Raw genomic sequence first — 18,744 nt, forward strand, 5'->3', positions numbered from 1 at the left:
GTGTCAAAAACGATCACAGAAAGGAGGCTTGTGTGGTCTGTAAACTGTAACATGAATCAGACAGGCTGCCAAAAACAAATATTTACATTATTTAAATGTACAGAAAATTATTTAATGTGGGTTTTGTTGAGATGAAGCAGTGAGTAATTACAGTGCTGAAGTGCCACAGTCTTTTACATTTCTCAAAAAAAACCAAACTAAACATTTGTTGGGAAAGCCTTGGAGAAAAAAAGAACTGGCATTCATGTCCGCTGAGTCACAGTTTGCCAATTGTGTCAAACAGAATTGTCATTGTGAGTAAAGCATACTGTGCTTGTTCTGAAAGGATCAGAACTTTCTGTTGTAAACAACCAGAGAAAAACCCTCAAAGGTAAAAAGAACATTATTCTCCTCAAATAGTACAAATTTTGGATGGCTTCCAGGAGCCGCTGAGCCATTCCAGACCATATTTGTCAACAAGGGTGTGGTCACCCAAAGCCAGCATCCAGACCAACAGGGTTATCGGTGCAGCAGACAGACTGACGCAGGGGTCCTGCAACATGTTGTTACCTAAGTGAGTCAGCACAGGCAATTTGGAAACACTCTCAAGGTATAATGAGAATTCAGATGAGCTCTGATTTTATCAGCACAAACAGCCCACTATTTATCAGTTCACACCTTTATTTTTCCATTTGGTTATTTCATTTCCACCAGTATTGATTTTGTGTTTACTCGCAGACTGATTGTGTTGTGGGGGAAGTTTCTTAAACCGACGGGTTAATTAATGTGGGGGTGTTTATCACTGCTTTGGTGATAAGGGGAGAAAAAAATCTAATGAATTTAGAATTCTACTTTTGCTATGAAATTAACATTTTTATCATTTTGTCGATGTGGTTAGATAGAGTGGTTTGATTTCACTTGCTTTCAAATATAAATGAGTCTCAATGATGCAGATCAAGAAATGGAAAATAATGTTTGAGTGAAACAAAAGCAGTGTCATCTACACCACATGTGTCAAAATAAAGGACTGGGGGCCGGATCTGGCCCTCTGGGTAATTATATTTTATTGTTATTAATGGCCCAATATTATCTTGCGTTCATTTCTAAGTTCCATAACTTTGACAAAATATATTTTTATGGAGAGTAAAAAATTGCAAGTTATTTTAGGTTTAAGTTGATTTATTCTGGAATAATATTCCTGCCTTATTCATAATAATGTTAAAAAGTTATGGTTTTAAAATTTTAAAAATTGGCATTCTGCTAACTTTTTGGACTATTTTAGCATCTACTAAGATTTGTTTGGTACATTTTGAAATTTAGCTAATATGTCAGCTACATGCTAGCTGTTTTTGCTAATTTAGGCTTTTTTTCAAAAGTTTTTTTAGGCTGTTTTGGCTAATTAAGTTTTTTTCCCGTTTTTTAGGCTATTTTGAAGTGTAGTTATTTTTTCAGCTACATGCTAACCTATTTTTTTTTTTAGGCTAATTTGGCAAGAAGCTAATATTTTAGCTGGCTATCAGCTTCAGCGTTTTCAGCTATCAGCTTCAGTGATTTTAGCTTTCAACTTCAGTGTTTTCAGCTATCTGCTTCAGCATTTTTAGCTGTCAATTTCAGCATCTTCAGGTATTAGCACTAGCATTTTCAGCTGCCAAATTCAGCTTACAGCATTCACACTAGCATTATCGCAGGTAATGCTACATATCTAGTTCATAATTATGTTAAAAAGTTATGGTTTTGAAAAATTGTTTTAGAGTGTTCAATAAATGTTTATCCTGTTCGGGCTGCGTCCTAAGGTGTGTTTTTGGTTTTGCGATTGAGTTTGATACCCCTGATATACACAGAACAGTGCATGAAAGTGAAGCCCTCAAACAAGAGAAAGATGCCTCTTGAGTAAAATAATTTTTAACTGGTCAACTGTAATGACTCATCTTTGACTAAAGTAATGAAAAACCTTGCTTTATTTGTCCTGGCTACTAGATTTAATTACCTTCTACCGCAGGTTCCTTTAAATTATGCAAAAACTGAACATTTTGAAAATGTGAGGATAATTATTCAATTTGAGAGGTTGTAATTACATCCTTTAGAGCGCGCAGTGGTTATTCCAAGGTGGCTGCTCCTCTATTGCGAAGGATTTCTACGGCCGAAATGAGTGCAGCTCACTCAGCCGTACAGTGGATTGACCTGTGCTGTGTCGACCTTTGCTGGGAAAGTCTCTAGTGTTTTTGCCTGGCTTGTTCCGAGATAAGTCCCTTTTTTTTTACAGATTAAAGACCACAAAAATGACACAAAGTTTGCAGCTTTTCATGTGTGGAATTGCGTATTCGGTCAGCTTTATTAGAAGTACACACTGAGATTTGAAAAATTCTTTTTTGTTGCAGCATGATGAGTAGGAGTTAGGAGGTCAAAATTTCCCCAGTGGTGTTAGGTAACCCTTGCCAGGAATGGGCCGGGCCTCCAGCAGTGATGAGGCAACACTTGGTCCGTGTGTGTATAAATATCTAGGCTCTCTGCAAATCCGAGCATCAGACGGCGGAGGGATTGGAGGGAAGCAAAGGATCCGAGGAAATCCACTTCCTGACACATCCATCACTGGAGCTGAAGACTAAACAGTGGACGCAGTGGGGCTCTTCGGTGGTCAGACACCTATGAGAGAGAAAACGCATCAGTTCTTATCTTTAAAGGATTAAACAACCAGCAAAAAAAAAACAAAAATGAAGGCATTCAGCATTGCAGTTGCAGTGACACTCGTGCTCGCCTTTATTTGCATCCAGGAGAGCTCTGCCATCCCAGTCAATGGGGTAAGAATTTCACTTAAACTCTCCTCGTTTCCTTATTAGCTATAAATGTTTTAAGATGCGGCTCCTAAATGTCTGTAACTCGTTTAGCAGGTCACAGAGCTGGAAGAAGCAGCAAGCAATGACACTCCAGTTGCGGCACGTCACGAGATGTCAATGCAATCGTGGATGGTATGTTCAGTCAACTGAATGAATTAAGTCAATTACCAGCAGCAAATTAACATTCAAGTGGAGGAGTTTTCCCCCCAGCGGGGCATGCCGAAGCTCCCCCCGTGCAGCAGAAAGGCTTGAAATGCTCAGACATGACACCTTGTGCACTTGTGTTGTCTCTCATGCAGATGCCAAACCACATCAGGGAAAAGCGGCAGAGCCACCTCTCCATGTGCAGCGTGTGCTGCAACTGCTGCAAGAACTACAAGGGCTGCGGTTTCTGCTGCAGGTTCTGAGGGGTCCTGCAACAACCACCACTCATTAATTTATTATTAGGCTTGTTTTTCCCTATTCTCCACAAGAAATTAACTTTTTTTTCCTTTATCTCATATGATAGCCTGCTGTTAGTGTATTGAGGAATTCAAGAAAACAGAAAGAGGCTGTTTGTTTTATTTATTTTTTACTTTTAACCCTTTTTGTAAGCTCAATAAATAGTCAATTTCCAAAGGAAATTAAATGTGTTTTTTTTCCAATGTAATTATTCAAATAAAACAGTTGCATGGAAAATCTGCATATGGTTTTGGACATGTATTCATTTTTATTGCATATTCAGGTCTGCTCCCCCAAACACACCTGATCTCAGAAACTAAGGGCTACCAGGTGATGTCAGTTGCTGCAACCAAATGGGGGCACTCAGCAATTGTCCCAATTCTGGGTAGAAAGAACATCTACTAGAAAACTGTTGCTGAATGTGTTTTACCACTGACGGAAGTAGCCAAAAGGAAAAAAAAAACAAAACAGATATTTACATTCAAATATTCAGTACTTTGCAGGAGTTTTAAACCACCATTTTCTCTAAAATTGGTCAGAAACAAAGACTGGACTGAAAGTGAAGGAAAATACAGACAATTTGGGCAGAAAATCTTTGCAAAGGATTCAAAAAACCCCGGAGAGTCGCTGCTCAAAACCAGTTTTGTTCAGTACATAAAAATCAATGGTTATATAGGTAGTGCAGGAGGAAAGCACATAGTACAGTTGGTTTAGTACATGTCCACATAATACAAGTAAAAATATTTATATATCTTTTATTTATTATTGCTGTTTTTCATTTATTTTTGATAAAACTTTTTCTTTAATCACATAAAAACTAAATTTGATGTTCTTACCCAGGATGCTTTTCCCACAGGGAGTGGATAAAAAAAGTATGTATATATATATATATATTTTTTTTTTTAAAAAAAAAACAAAAGCATGAATCCACACTATTGACATTAAAACTACATCATGATTATTTCTGTGAGCCCCTGGGACATCCAAACGACTTACACACTGGCAAATGTTTTTTCCTGTGTTTAAAGGTGAAAATGCTCTAATATAGAGGCTCTAATATAAGCCCACATGGGTTTTTTTTGCCTCTTCCTGCACCTACTCTTTATGTATTTCTATGCATCTTTTTTTTCCAATAGGTGGTATAAGTGCAAATAAATAAAATTAAAAAAAAAAAAGAAAAAAAATCTAATTACTACCTAATACTAACCCTTTAACCCCAGAGCTCCAGAGTTTATATTCTTTGATTTACTGTAATTTTTTTTTAAAATGTTAAAACGATCAACATAATTCCTGCTGTTGATCGTGTTAACAATCAAAAAACTACAGTACCTTAAAGATTTTGTGTTTAAGCATCACCGGTTACGCCTCAGGTGTTAAAGGGTTAAAATGATCAATAATTACCTCTACTAGTTTGTAATTTCAAAAAGAAATTCAAAAAACAGAGTGATGCAACATACAGATATGATGCAGGTTAGGGAGAAAAACAAGCTTTTTTGAGGAGCTGCAACTAAAAGAAATGCAATAAAAAAAAATGTCTTGCTGTTAGCAAAAAGAAAATAGCATGAAAAAGGATATACCGCTGGTTATCTCTCCTTTTCTTCCAAGAAATTATACTGTAATGCCTTTTTACAAACCTTAATTCCATAAAATTAATCACGCAGATAAATACCTGCAAAATAAAACATTTACAGACGCCTTAAACTGTATATTTTAAGAATTACGACTCTTTCATTTGTTATTTTTATGGCTTTTATTAAAAACAACGTTAAGCTTCACATAAGCTATACTGCCCAATAAAACATCTTAGCTCACCAAAGTTGCAAAGAATACAAATAAAAAAGACTAATAGAAACGAGTAAATAAGCTGTAAATAAGGTAGAAAGGGAAACAGTCTCATATGTGCAGTTCCCTTAATTGGATTTAGCAGTCTGATTACTTTGGGGAAAAGACGAAGTTTCACAGCAGAGTTGCACTTCTGGATTTTTTTTTTTCTGCTCTCTGTTTATGGATGCAGAGAGGTGCTGTCATAAATCATAACCTCACCAAAGTGGAAGTCACCCATAAAGTATGCACATCTTGTAACTTCATAATGCACTCTTGCTTTTTTAACTTCCTGCCTCTACTTTAGTTGGTGACCTTCACGGTTTCCAAGCATTTAAATCACAGATTTGTCAAACTACACAACAGTATTTCTGTTTTTCGTTTCCACCAACCACCCACTTATTCTGCTCAGGTTTGCTGGAGCTCGTCCCAGCTGTCCTCGGGCACAACCTGGATGGGTTGCTCGTCCATCACAGGACTAAACAACCATGCACAATCAGTCCTACGCACAATTTAAGATTACCACTCAACCAGACATACATATTTTTGAATTGTAGGAAAAAGTTGAAATAAAGTGAAACAGAGAGGCCCCAAAAATGATTTTAAACATTTACTTTTACTATTTTCTCTACATTATCATGCTGCATTTTGAGTCCTCGCATACAGTCAGATGTTGGTAGCAGTCTCTCATTAAAAGTTTTACTTATGCAGTAGAAATTACATCCCAGTTTCCCATTTTGAAAAAAAAAAAAAAAATCAGGATGTTGTTGCATGCTTAGAATTAACCAATCAATGACACTTTGATGCATAAACAGTCCAACTTTTTGGGTCATTGATTCCAAGCATGAAAAGCATGAAATACATATTTAAATTAAAATGTTATAATTAAAAAAACAGTCATAGACACTCATTGCTGCAGAAATGGTTTAAAATGCAAGTATTAGCATTTTAACATTTACAATTTTCTTACACATTTTAAAGTCCCACCCCAGTTATATTTTGATCTAAACGTGTTTGCTGTTGTCTTTTAATTGTGAATATGTCATTTGTTTTAGCCAAAATGAAAAAAAAAACTGTCATTTTCTAGGACAAATTTTGTTCAGAGTGGCAGGATTTTGTTAGAAATTTGCCACTGAGTTTTGAGCGAGACTGAGCATATGTAAGCCTCAACTTATTTCCCGTCATCCCTTAGTATATGTCATGAATGGTGGTGTAGGACCCAAATGCAGGAGACAAGACATGGTGGCAGAAACTCAAACATTTATTTAAACAGCTCAAAACATAACAAAACCAGGAGAACAAACCAGTGACGTAACAGAACAGATGACCTGACAATGAGAAACTGAAAACCAGACACTTAAATACACTGAGGTTGATTAAATAAATGAAAACAGCTGTGGATGATTTAACCTGAACTGACGTGGAAAACAGAACATGACAAAACTTAAGCATGGATCATGACTTTATACATGCTCTCCCACTAGTCTCCAACTGTTCTCAACCCCAAACTAACATTAGCGGTACATCAAAATCGTGAGCATTATTGTAGCTATCCATCTACATGTTTAAACCAGAAGCCAATTCACACAAGGAAAATGAAGACGTTAATGGATCCATTTCTTTACAAGGAATTGCATCAAAAACGGAGCAGAGAGACTTTGGTCCGCCCGTTTAGGTTGTTTGGTCACAGCTGGGAGCTTTTTTATATGACATTTTTTCATCTGCTCCTGATTACCCATCCTTTAATCTTCTTCCGCTCATCCGGGACCGGGTCGCAAAGCAACAGTCTAAGCAAAGATGCCCAGACTTCCCTGTCCCAGAACTCTTACTCCAGCTCCTCCGGGGGGCCCCAGACGTTCCCAGGCCAGCCGAGAGATGTAGTCTGAGTCTCCTGGGTCTTCCTGGGTCCATGCCCAGTGGGACATGCCCGGAACAGGTTTCCAGGAGGCATCCGGACCAGGTGCCTGAGCAACCTCAAATGGTTCCACTCAATGTGCAGGAGAAGCGGCTCTACTCCTAGTTCTTCGTGGATGATCGAGCTTCTCACCCCATCTCTAAGGGAGCGCCCAGCCAAAAATTCAGAAACGCACTTTTAGCTTAATCGTCTCATGTATGAATTATGATAAAATTGGTTCGAATTATTTTTTAATTTTTAGATATGCATAATATATATTTTTTTTTTAGAAAAAAGTAACATATTTAAATTTTATAGGCATATTTATCTGTCCACCAAACATCAATGTAATAATATAGTAATTTGTAAGAATTACTAATAATTTGAAATATGATATCATGTCGTAATGATGGTTCTTCTATCTCCAAAGGCTGATTTATCTAAAACATGGTTAAAGACAACGTTGTTGAATTGAGAAAAATGTAACAAAAGTAACAGCCACTGAACTCAACATCAATTAGAGAATCTAGATCCTCATCATCTGTTATTTCTACGAACTGACCATCTTCTCTTTGCTTAGTATTATATTATATATATTATGTATTTGGTATCAAAACGTTCTGTACACTGTAGTGACTTCCATGCATGAATTATTAAATTATTTTTTATATATGTCTTCCATCATTCGAAAAATTCTACAAGAACATTTTAAAAACACCAAAAACATTGGAGTAGGTCTTTAAAATTCATCAATTATTAATATATTTTTAAAAGCTTTTTCAAAGTGAACCTTTGGCGCAAATTCAATAAGGAAGATGTACTTCACTCATATATACTCTGGATTGTTACGTCATTCTACTCCCTATCATCAATGACCAATCATCTGTAGCACAAATAAATCTTCACTTACATTCCAAATATTTCCCCTTAATAAGATTATATTTTTATTTCAAAGTAAAAAAAATAATAAAAAAGATAAATTCGGGGTGTTCAGTTTAACATCATGTTATTTAAGCTGAAGACAGAATAAAGAATTAAATATGTTGAGAAAATTAATAAGTACCTAATTAGAGACACGTCTGGACACGCTAATGCAACATGCTAACATAAATGTCTCAGTTCAGACGGCTAAGTGGTGCACAGCAGACTGCACGGATAAGCACGCACGCACATACATCACCCAAAGAAAAAGCTGACAAACATATGTGAAAATGCTCTGTAATCAGTCATGTTCTGACTCTCATCTGCACAATAACTGCTGCCAAATGAAGGGTGGGCATTTTATAAATTACCATGTCTTTTGCTTATTGTCCTCCCATGCACGCTGAAGATTAACATCCCAGCCGACATCATTTGAGATTTATTACATTGTAACAGCAGTCATTTGTAAGTGGGGATGTCGTTACTTTCACATGGATGCTGGGTGCTTCACTCAATTGGAGCTTTCATGTATTTGTCTGTCACTGGTGTCGAAACAAACAACAAAATTATTAAAGCTATACAGTTCTAAAAGCATCTAAAAGTCGCTGCTACATTTTATTAGCAATTATCTGTTTTGTGCTGCATCAAACAAACAAGATATTTCATTCAAAATGAGATGAATAACGAACAGATTCAAAGGACAAGAGGTGAAATATCAGAGCTGATAAAAGCTGACGCTCTATACACTTAAGATGTTTTAATGTAGAGTCTGGTCCGCCTTTAAAAATACACATTTTAAATCAAAGTAATAGTTCAAAGAATCAAGGAGTTCGATTACTGACCCCAACGGACGCCTCTTTGAATGGCAGCATCTAAGAGCTAAATAAAGTCTTAAAGGGTTTAGTCCAAGTTCAGTCAATAAAACTTTTCTGGCCGGCTTAATACCGCCCTATTACGGCCTTTAATTTGTCTAAGATATTCAAAACAAAGGAGAAAAAAAGTCATCAAAAGAAAATCAACATTGCCTGGAGCCAACAGAACTTCAGTGAGAATTTCTAATGACCCAACAAGAATGAATGCTAAAGGCATAACAAGCAGAATGATCCCTGCAATGTCTCATCTTTGTTTAGCAGTTCCACCCCGGGCCAGTCAGCTTATTGGATTTCATTCAAATTAGAGTTATCTCTCCGTGTGTGATAATGTGTGTGCGGAATTATCTGCGTAGGAGGAAGATGTGATGAAGAGCCCCATCTGGGAACACACGATGGTCAAAGGTGAGAGGCAGTTTAATTCCAGTACGATCAGGCATACAGCTGGCAACAAACAGGCAGATATGAAAGGCTGAGGCGCCACACAATGCCAGCAGATGTGTGTGAAAAGCTGCTTTTTTTATGCAATATGGACCCAACAAATAAATGAGAAACAGCTGTGAAAGCAGGGCTATGGCCGAACAGTCAAATAATTACCCCCTTTAATCTTTTATTAAGTTTTTTTTCTCCAGATCTTCCTTAAAAAAACATTTTAAAGTGAAGTGGAGAAGTTTGTCAGGAGCCAATGTTGCGTCGAAAATTGCACTTAACTCTAGACTGTGATGAAGATCTGTCGCATTAACTGCAGCTGTTTCAAAATATTACAAAATCACATTTAACACGGGGCCAGATGTGTGCTCATCCTGTTCTCTCACTCAGACTATATCACCATAATAAAACATAATATGAAATATTGCACCTATTTCAAGGTTGACAATTCGAAAAATGAGAAAAGGAGCCACAAAAGTGGAATATATGGTTATAGGTATCTCAAATAAGCAGCTAAAACTCACTCCAATGCCCACATTTTATTTACATGAATTACAGTTTGCACAAATGAATAAAAATAATCCATTGTAACCTTGCAAGAATCGACAGCTGAGAACCGCAGGACAAAGTTATCTCATTTCCTTTCATAGAAGAGGGTCTTACTTTGCTGAAGGACATTGCAAAAGAAAAATGAAGACTGCTCACTGCTGCTCCTCAAATGCTGTTCAATGTAGATAAAGGTAGTGTTAACTAAAAACTCACTAATGCCACCTGGTGGACAGGTATGTTAAAGCAATAATGTAGATATCTAAAAAGACTTAAGAAAAGCATGGTATAGGTCATTTAAGTTACATTTTAACATTTTTTTGCTGACAAAAATATGTCTCCCAAAGGAAACATTGAAGAGTTTAAAATGTGTTCTCAAGAATGTGCAAAAGTAGAAGTTCTGAAACAAATTAATCCATTTTGCAAATCCCCAACCTCATGTCAATTTTAAAATCCAATTGTGGAACTTGAGTTGGATTCAAGTCTGTGTCATAGACGTGTTTTTAAAAGGAGAAAGAAACCTGTACAAGGTTTTCCACAGCAGAATTAGAGATTTTTCTGGGTAAAAAAATGAAACATTACAAAACAGTAGAAGAGATGACTCACAAGACAAATATGATAACCCATAACCCTTTTGCAAACATCTTTTTAATCAATTTACAAGTTATTTATTTATACAAACATTGATGGCAAAAGACGCTTCTAAATAAGCTATTATCTGAGACATTATATTGGAATCAACAAGCTAAGAAGCTCTAAGGAATAAATCTGAAGGCGGGTGCCAGCAGCTGGGAATTAACAAAAATTATGCAGTTATGTAATATTAATGGGGGAAAAAAATACAGCAACTTTATTTAATGTCATGTGTATGTTGTTACATTTTAACAGTATCTGTTCTTGAAACTGGAATGCTGGTCTCATCACTCTGCCCACATAAAGTGAAGGAAAACCTTCGACCATCAACCTTGCAAAAAGCAGACATTTCTTCTTTTGTTTTTCTGCTTTTCTTTACTATCTGATTCCTGATTGGGTGAGCAGGTTGTGGAAGGAGAACACACCAGCATTTATGCACAGCTGACTGCACATATGTAAAGACGCTTCCATGAAACCCACATTCTTATAAATTTGAAAGTGTTTTGGCATCTCTACATTTTTGGAACTTCTTTAGAGATGCCTGAGACTGCAGTTCAAACAAAGAGCTGAATCTATTCCCTAAATACGAATGTCCCTGACAGGATAACTGGAAGAAAAAAAACTTGTCAGCACAACTGTTGTGCACACATAACCTTAGGACAGACATAAATATCAGTTTATGGAGTAAAGCTATAGAATTCACTAGACATAAAATACAAACAAATAAATCTTTAACACACTTACATTTGAAAAAAAAACTTTAAAAACAGATATAACTAAATAAGCAAGAGACTAGAATAGGTTAGGGAGAGGATTTGGAAAGGTTGGATTTTACTACTGTTGTTGCCGTTGTTCTGAACTCCTGCAAAAGGAACAGATTGTATAATAACATTTCATTCAACTGTTTCCATTTGTTCAGAGCCTAAAGTAAGACTTGATTCTGCTATGTTTGGTTTCCTTGTCAATCTGACACAAATAATAAACAAACTGATGATCACAAGTTTTCCAGATTCAAGAGTTTTCAAGTATCAACCTTGAAAAGTTGATCTGCCATGTGTAGGGGATGATTTATGGATTGTTATGAAGCTGTATTCTGATGATAAACTATGAGTATTTCATGTCTATTACCTCTTTTTGTTTAAGGAAAACAGTTTTCTGAGGATAGCCAATAATCAATAAGCACTCGATTTTCTTACTTGAAAAAAATCTGCACATCCCCTGATCAGAACCAGATTATGAAAACTATGCAAAACTGAAATAACTCAGTAGGAGTGACCTTATATACATTTGCTTCTTCCCACTCCTTTTCATGCAACAATTCAAACTGTTCTTAATAATCACCATATTAATGAATCAAATGTTACTTCTGTCAGTTATTGTTTGTTTAATTTCCTTTAATCAATGAATTTCATTATTTCTATAATGAGTTTGATTCATCTGGGATTTATTTTTCTTGTATCGTCTACGATGACAGCTTGAAAATACACCAACCAATCAATTTCCCTTCAGGGGTCAGACACAGTGAAACATCTTCCACCAAGTCACATTTTTGGTTTTGGAACACCGGATGCCCTTCCTGACACAACCCTATACTTTATCCATGTTTGGAACCGGCACAGGGAGACCCAGGCTTGGGCCCCCTTGTGGCTATAGAGTTAGTTTGAAGGGTCTTACCTGAGGAACAACTCTGGATTAGCCTGGGAATCAAACCCTGATTCCCCATGGACAAGTCCCACATGGAGCCGTCTGAGCTATCCAGCCTCTAACATACAAAAAACAAACTATTGTTGCTAAATGTGTTCAATATGGACAGCTATGTTTAACTCAGTTACTTCACAAAACCACGTAAATCACAATTTTGCATCATCATTTTGAGATTTATTCACTTGAGAGACTAAAAATTAAAATTTTTGTAAAAGGACATTAAATGTTCTCCAAATGTTTGCTATTTTTTGAGTTTCTTCTGATCATAATATTTGCAAATATTCAGTCAATCTATCTGAATTTCAGAATTAAGTTTCGATATATTCTTACAAGTGATATCAGTACGGAGTTTTCGTCATAATTATGGAGCTGCTGCTTTCAGGTAGAGCCATGCCCTGCAGTGTGTATCTGAGAGGAATGCCAGGGTGGCCGGTGTGCTCCTGATATCAGGTGTGATTAGAAAAGACAGGGAAGGGAATAGACATTGTTGTTCTCTCAGTCTCTTGCTGTCTACCCCTGATTGCTAGATTTCTCAAAAGCAGGGGAGAAAATGTGTTAACTGACTCGTTCGCTGATGAGCGACAACCTCCCTGCTGCAGAGCTCTTACCCATCGTTTAGGGGCCTCACTCTTATTGACTTGCAACTATAATCCAGACCTTACCTGCTTTGCTTAAAGCATTTTTTCCTTCTAGGTATATCGCTTCTTTCTGCACCTTTATAATGCATCTCACTGAACAATTTACATTTAGATCACCCTTTTTCTCTTGCGTTGCACAGTGTGGCGAGATCCGTGTCGATACTGCTGTGGGCTTGTAAAGGAGAATGGATAGTGCTGGTAATGAAGGCGAACCACCAGCAAAAACAAGCCGCCCGGCCGTTCCTCCGCCCGGCTCCAAGCAGCAGCTGGAGTCGTTAGTTTTAATTAGCGAATGGGTGTGATAGAAGCTCCTCTCCTCCACCACCCACCCACCTATCCCCTCTGGTGGAGAGCAGTTGAATACTGATGCTCCCGTATACCCCTGCACACTTTCCTCCCTTTCATTATTGGATTCAACTGTTCCAGCAAATGCAAATTCTGGATGATTTAGGAAGTCTGGCCATAATTCATCATCAGGTCAGCATGTTAATGCAAATTCTTACTCATCCAGGTCAGAGTAATCCTGGAAGACTTTGAATCTCACATTCAAAAGGCTTCTGGCTGATGGCTTTGTCTGACAACATTGTCAAGAACCAAGAAAGTCTAGTTGCCAAAAGTAAAAGGGTCAGGGCTCCACATTCATTATCTCAGTCACATGGATGACCAGTGCTCATCTTAATTTGGTGTCGGTAGATTTTTCAAACACCCAATAGTGTGTGTGACGGAATAAATGTAGAAAATCTGGCTGCTGGGGGAGTGTGATGGAGAGATGTGACTTATTTGTTTAATAGAAATAGCATCCCTACAGCAACAAAAAGTGGACCAGAAAACTCTAACAACCCTTAAAAAATCACTTCTCTTCTGCATCAGTGACCTGAACTGTCCTAACACTCCACCAGTGACTGAATAGCAGATGGACAAAAGGCAAAGTCCCATGCTCAATTGGTTTTTATTGGGACAATTTAAAGCAGTTTTCTTAGCTCTGTTGTCAATGCTGTCTTGGAGAGATGATGTCCCTAAACCTTTGCCTTTCAGATATTGGTCAAATAGGTGAAACAAGCCTGGAAGCCTTTCAGCAAATCAGCTCTCTGACTTTATCTCCAAAACCTCTAACATGTGCTGTCCCTCTGATGTATTCATTCCTGATCCTATCCATCCTGGTCACTCCCAAAGAGAACCTCAGCATCTTCATCTCTGCTACCTCCAGCTCTGCTTCCTGTCTTTTCTTCAGTCCCACTGTTTCTAGTCCAAACAACATGGCTGGTCTCACCACAGTCTTGCACACCTTTCATTTGAGCCGAAACTCTTCAATCACACCTGACACTTTTTCCCACCCGTTCCAACCTGCCAGCACTCACTTCTTCACTTTTCTTCCACACTCTTCAGAACTCTGGACTGTCTTTTTTCTCTCACCTTCTTGATCTCTTCTCCCTGTAACCTCACTCTTCCACTCTGGTTCCTCTCATTCACACACATGTACTCTGTCTTACTGCGGCTAACCTTCATTCCTCTCCTTTCCAGGGCAAACCTCCAACCCTCCAGCTTCTCCTCCACCTGTTCCTTGTCCTTGCTAGAAAAGACAATATCATCAGCAAACATCATAGTCCATGGTGATTCCTGTCTAACCTCATCCGTCAGTCTGTCCATCACCATTGCAAACAGGAAGGGGCTCAGAGCTGATCCCTGATGTAATCCCACCTCCACCTTGAACTCCTCTGTCACCCCTACAGCACACCTCACCACTGTCTTACAGCCCTGTTGATCATGACATGTTGATCAAAAGACGATGCCAACATTTATGCAGAACTTTGAGACAAATCATTAGATTGTAAGAAAAAAAGGTTTCTGTTTACTTAAAAATAAAGCCAAAAAACAGAATAAGTGATTACTTCATGAACTACCTGTTTGATTTTGCTTTGGTGCAAAGGCTCATCCAGTTACCAGTGTTGCTCACTAGTTTCAGTCAGTGATTAAAAGTGAATATCGAATGCAGTCATGTGACCCAATATGTCATGGATTTATAAATTCTGTGTTCCCTGCTAATGGGTAACAACACTGAAATTATTTGAAAAAGAGAGCGCAGGAGTGTCTTGCAGTTTCCATGAGGCTTCCAAAGCCACTATAATGAGGTAGAGGACTTTGTGAAAAGGGAACACACCATTTTCATTGGTGTGGTAAAGAGTATCATGTGTATCATGAAGTATCTGTCAGGATAATGTAAGTTTCATACATTTATAACATTTGGGTGATGCTATCGTACAGTGCCTTTATACCACAATTGAGTCATTAGTAAGGTGTGTGTCTGGGTCCTTTTCTGACCATGCGCATATGTACAAAGTGTATAAATGAAGTGTACATAAGATACTCACACAAACTATACTCTGATTGACTAATTTCCTAATTTCAGTGAGGCTGCAAGCACAGATTGTGCAATGGACATGCACGTTTCAGAGCTGAATGGCCCTTTGTACAGTTTCAGGGTTCAAAAGGGTTGAATAAATTAAAAATCTGAATGACATGGCTAAGTCTCACCTACTGCGACCTTCCATGTTGTTTAAGTGTTTGCTATGACCTGTGTGCACAGCTAGCCCGTAGTGCATGAACATTTTCACTCTCACCAAGCAGTCTATGACTGTGATATTTGGTGCTGGCCACCTGCAGAGATTTGCCCATTTTTCAACTGCAGACAGCCCCTATCCACCCATAAAGGCAGTTGTGACTAAGGCATTTGTCTGAAAGCTGAAGAGTTTCTGCTTTTGCTCTACCCACACTCACTCAAGTGGAAGAAAAAAAAAAAAAAACAGGAATAGGGCTCTCTCAATTCGAGCAAAGCAGCAGATTAGCGTGTGTGCGCTGATAACGTCTCCTGATATTTTAGAGCACAGGCCGACAAATCTCCTGTTTGCCTAATATTACTGTTGGTGGCATGGCCTCTCCAAGCTTTATCGATTTCATTCTCATTCAAAAACTGCATTTTGTAGGATTTGAATCCATACAGAACCGTTCTGCTTCAGCCACCCCTTTCCTCTTCATTGAGGCATATTCCATAATTTACATTACCTGTCAAATCTTCCCATACCCTGCTGTCAAATAGTCAACACAGCCTTCGAGCCAACTGGAATGGTTTGGTCTCCACCTTATCCTCACAGTGCATGAATGCTAAATGGAAAATGTTGGCTGGGGATGTTTGGTGGGTTTTGAAAGACTTATCTCTAAAAAGGAAAAAGTCAAATGTTGGAAAACTTAAAACTGTCTGCCATTCCCTTTGGTATATAAAGTCTCATTTTAGTTCATGCGTGTGAAGCTTTTTTTATTTTCTGAAGCTTTTTGACTCCAAGCCAAACTGGAAAAATCTATACAGAGTTAAAATATCTTTTACTCCATTCAATCCTGCACTGGGAATTGAGAGAATCGTGTGGGAAAGGCAATACGTCTGAGGTGAAGCATATTCATCTTCTCTCCGGTTTGTCTCTGAACAAACTGAACGTGCAATTTTTTCCTTAAATTGCGGCAAACAAGGACACATGAGGTAACAGAAAATATCCTGTATGTTTTCCAGGCGACCTTTAGATATTTCACAGATTCTAAAACACTCGTTCATTCACGTGCTTTATGGCACATAGCCATGTCTTCAAATCTGCATAAATCATGTCAGCGTCGCTCAGACCTATATTACTCCAGGGAGGGCTGTGTGTTTGAATGCTGCACGGTACCCCCCCGGTCCACGTTGATTATATCAAACGATATGCAGCTCGACTGGAATACATAAGGAGACAGAGCACATCTTCCCCCACGGCTGCATGGAGTAAGAACCCTCTTTATCTCAGGGCTCACTTTAATACTCCAGACTTCGGAGGAGCCACCTCAGGGTGGATAGATAGGGCTTGTCATTGTTTTACTGGCTCCCACTCCACCATGGAGCTGTATAGGCTCCCCTGTGAGCCCCACGTCAATGTTACAGTTTTACAGAACCACGCAGCATAGACTTCTCATTCCATTTTCCATTTCTTTTCGGGGTAAAGATGTAGAAATGAATGTCAGTCGGTGCAGCTGCATAAATGTGAATGCTTCAGATTGGTGAGGAAGATAGAAAAAAGGAGAGATTATAAGATTTATCTTTTTTTCCTTCTCTGAATGGAATCTTTTGCCTCGTTTCCACAGAGCGGTCCTGACTGGACCGGACTGGACGGAAAGTTTTGAAGACAACAGGAAGTGTCGGACCAGCCCTTTTCCCGACTCAAGATCCAAACCGAAAGTTTTGTCCTCTTTTTGTCTGTATTTTTCTTTAGCCCCCGCAATTTTCTTGCACAGAATAAATTCTTTACATATAGTATTTATCCCTAATAAACATCTGCTCTGGATTATAATGATCCTCCGTGGTTATTGTTTTAATTTTCTGCCCGTTTCTGAGTTTCCGCTTATCTTTCCCTGAAGTTGTACTGTTTTGACGCACACATCCCGCATCCATTTTGATGGTCCAACGCTCAATGGAAACGCTCACTTGAATTCCCGGACCATTCAAAATCGTCCAAGAAGGGACCGGTCTGGTCCGCACCGCTCAGTGGAAACGAGGTATTTGTTAATTGACTCATTCTGATTCTGCATTTTTGTATAGTAACATACCTGTAGCAAACAGCTTTACTATAGGAGAATGTCGAAACAAAAGAATGATTCTTTTTTCTGTTCATGTTACAGACCAGAAAGAAGAATAAATGTTACACTGTGATGCATCGCTGCATTTCCATGTAATATCATAATGCCTTAGATGTCTTACTTGATCTGTTCACCCTGTAAGGGTCTCCCCTGTTTTCTGTCCCTGAGTCTTTGTTCACATCCATCACCACGAATGGCTAGTGGCCTGAAACAAGCCTGCCCAGCCATAATGGATGGTTCCGATTAGCTGCCTCTGTGTATATGCTCGGCAGAACAACGGTGACTCGAGAGCCGAGAGTTTAGTGATTTAAGAGCCACGTGTGATGATACAGGAGAGACGGATATTAGCAGAATCCTGGGATGGTTGTGCTCCCCGCTGACGCCATCACATCTGTGGGCAAAATACAGACGACTGCTCCAACTCCACCTCCAAAGCCACGGTTCGTGCACAAATAAGTGCACAACCTAAAAAAAAAAAAAAATGAGTTGCAGCGTCCATCGATCCAGCATTCCTATTCCATTTCCCCTCCCCAGTTTTTGGCAAGGTCTTCCTTCAAGCCACTTTTTATTCTTCTGCTTGTTTCCTTGTTACAGTTAAACATGCTGCCCTGTGCTTTTTTTCTTCTGTGGGTGAAAATGCAATTTAATTTCAATTCAGTTCAGATAGTGGTGAGAGTGTATTAAAGAGAGAAAAATGAAACATGACTGAGGGAGTCTGCAAAGCGGTTAAAAAGAAATTTCTTTTATCTGAAAACAGGCAAAAAAAAAAAAAACAAGGGGAAAAAAAAAGCGAAGTGAATGTGTTTTTGTAAATAGCACTCATGCTGACTTGTGGACATCTGAATTTCTGTTCTGTGCAGGTCATCTCTGGAGGCAGATTCTCTTTCGAGGCTTCATTCCAGGAAAATAAGAAAATGCATTTGAAGCTAGTGTTTAATGAAAGTCATAACTAATTAAGAAGCGCCGTGTCTGCTTTCTTAGTCTCGTATGCATACAACTCCTCAATTCTTCACATCCCTGCATGCAAATCTGAACTTCTTTTTTTTTTACCAAATACAATGCCTCAAAGGGATTTTCTAAGCAGCTCTTGAAAGCAACACCTAATGATAAAAACAGAACGCCATTTGTTTTTTATGTCACCTTGCAGGGATTTCATGAAAGGTGTTTCTGCTTGTTCCTCGAGAATTTTAATCCAAGCTTTGTGGCTTTCTCTGTGATGACACAGCACTTTCACTACAATTTGAATGATCAAATAACTTTTTGGAGGCGCTGTCATGTACACCACTTTAGTGGATTTGTTCATTTTACAAAACGAAAAGAAAAAATTCACACGAGGGGAGGAGGCCACCAGACGGCTCTCCTGTGGAAGAACCTGAAGAGGA

The 18,744-nt window shown here is 38.4% G+C and overlaps 1 protein-coding gene across 2 annotated transcripts; it reads left to right on the plus strand.

Moving 5' to 3' along the window:
• Positions 1 to 2,483: 2,483 nt before the first annotated feature.
• Positions 2,484 to 3,497, plus strand: hamp (hepcidin antimicrobial peptide). 2 transcript variants are annotated; one of them, XM_024266892.2, is made up of 3 exons: positions 2,484 to 2,777; positions 2,865 to 2,945; positions 3,113 to 3,497. In XM_024266892.2, the coding sequence occupies exons 1-3, from the start codon at positions 2,691 to 2,693 to the stop codon at positions 3,218 to 3,220; spliced, it is 276 nt and encodes a 91-aa protein (XP_024122660.1). In that variant the 5' UTR covers positions 2,484 to 2,690; the 3' UTR covers positions 3,221 to 3,497. The 2 variants fall into 2 exon arrangements, with proteins under 2 accessions (XP_024122660.1, XP_024122661.1); XM_024266893.2 differs by having other exon boundaries at positions 2,485 to 2,777; positions 2,868 to 2,945.
• Positions 3,498 to 18,744: the final 15,247 nt, after the last annotated feature.

This window comes from Oryzias melastigma, linkage group LG16, assembly GCF_002922805.2.
Source record: "Oryzias melastigma strain HK-1 linkage group LG16, ASM292280v2, whole genome shotgun sequence".
Lineage (NCBI taxonomy): Eukaryota > Metazoa > Chordata > Actinopteri > Beloniformes > Adrianichthyidae > Oryzias > Oryzias melastigma.

Bases quoted from the DNA above. Each gene is read 5' to 3' on its own strand.
- hamp (XM_024266892.2), top strand. From the start codon at position 2,691: ATGAAGGCATTCAGCATTGCAGTTGCAGTGACACTCGTGCTCGCCTTT. The intron at 2,778-2,864 runs GTAAGAATTTCA...TAACTCGTTTAG, and splicing joins CTGCCATCCCAGTCAATGGG to CAGGTCACAGAGCTGGAAGA. The intron at 2,946-3,112 runs GTATGTTCAGTC...TCTCTCATGCAG, and splicing joins TGTCAATGCAATCGTGGATG to ATGCCAAACCACATCAGGGA.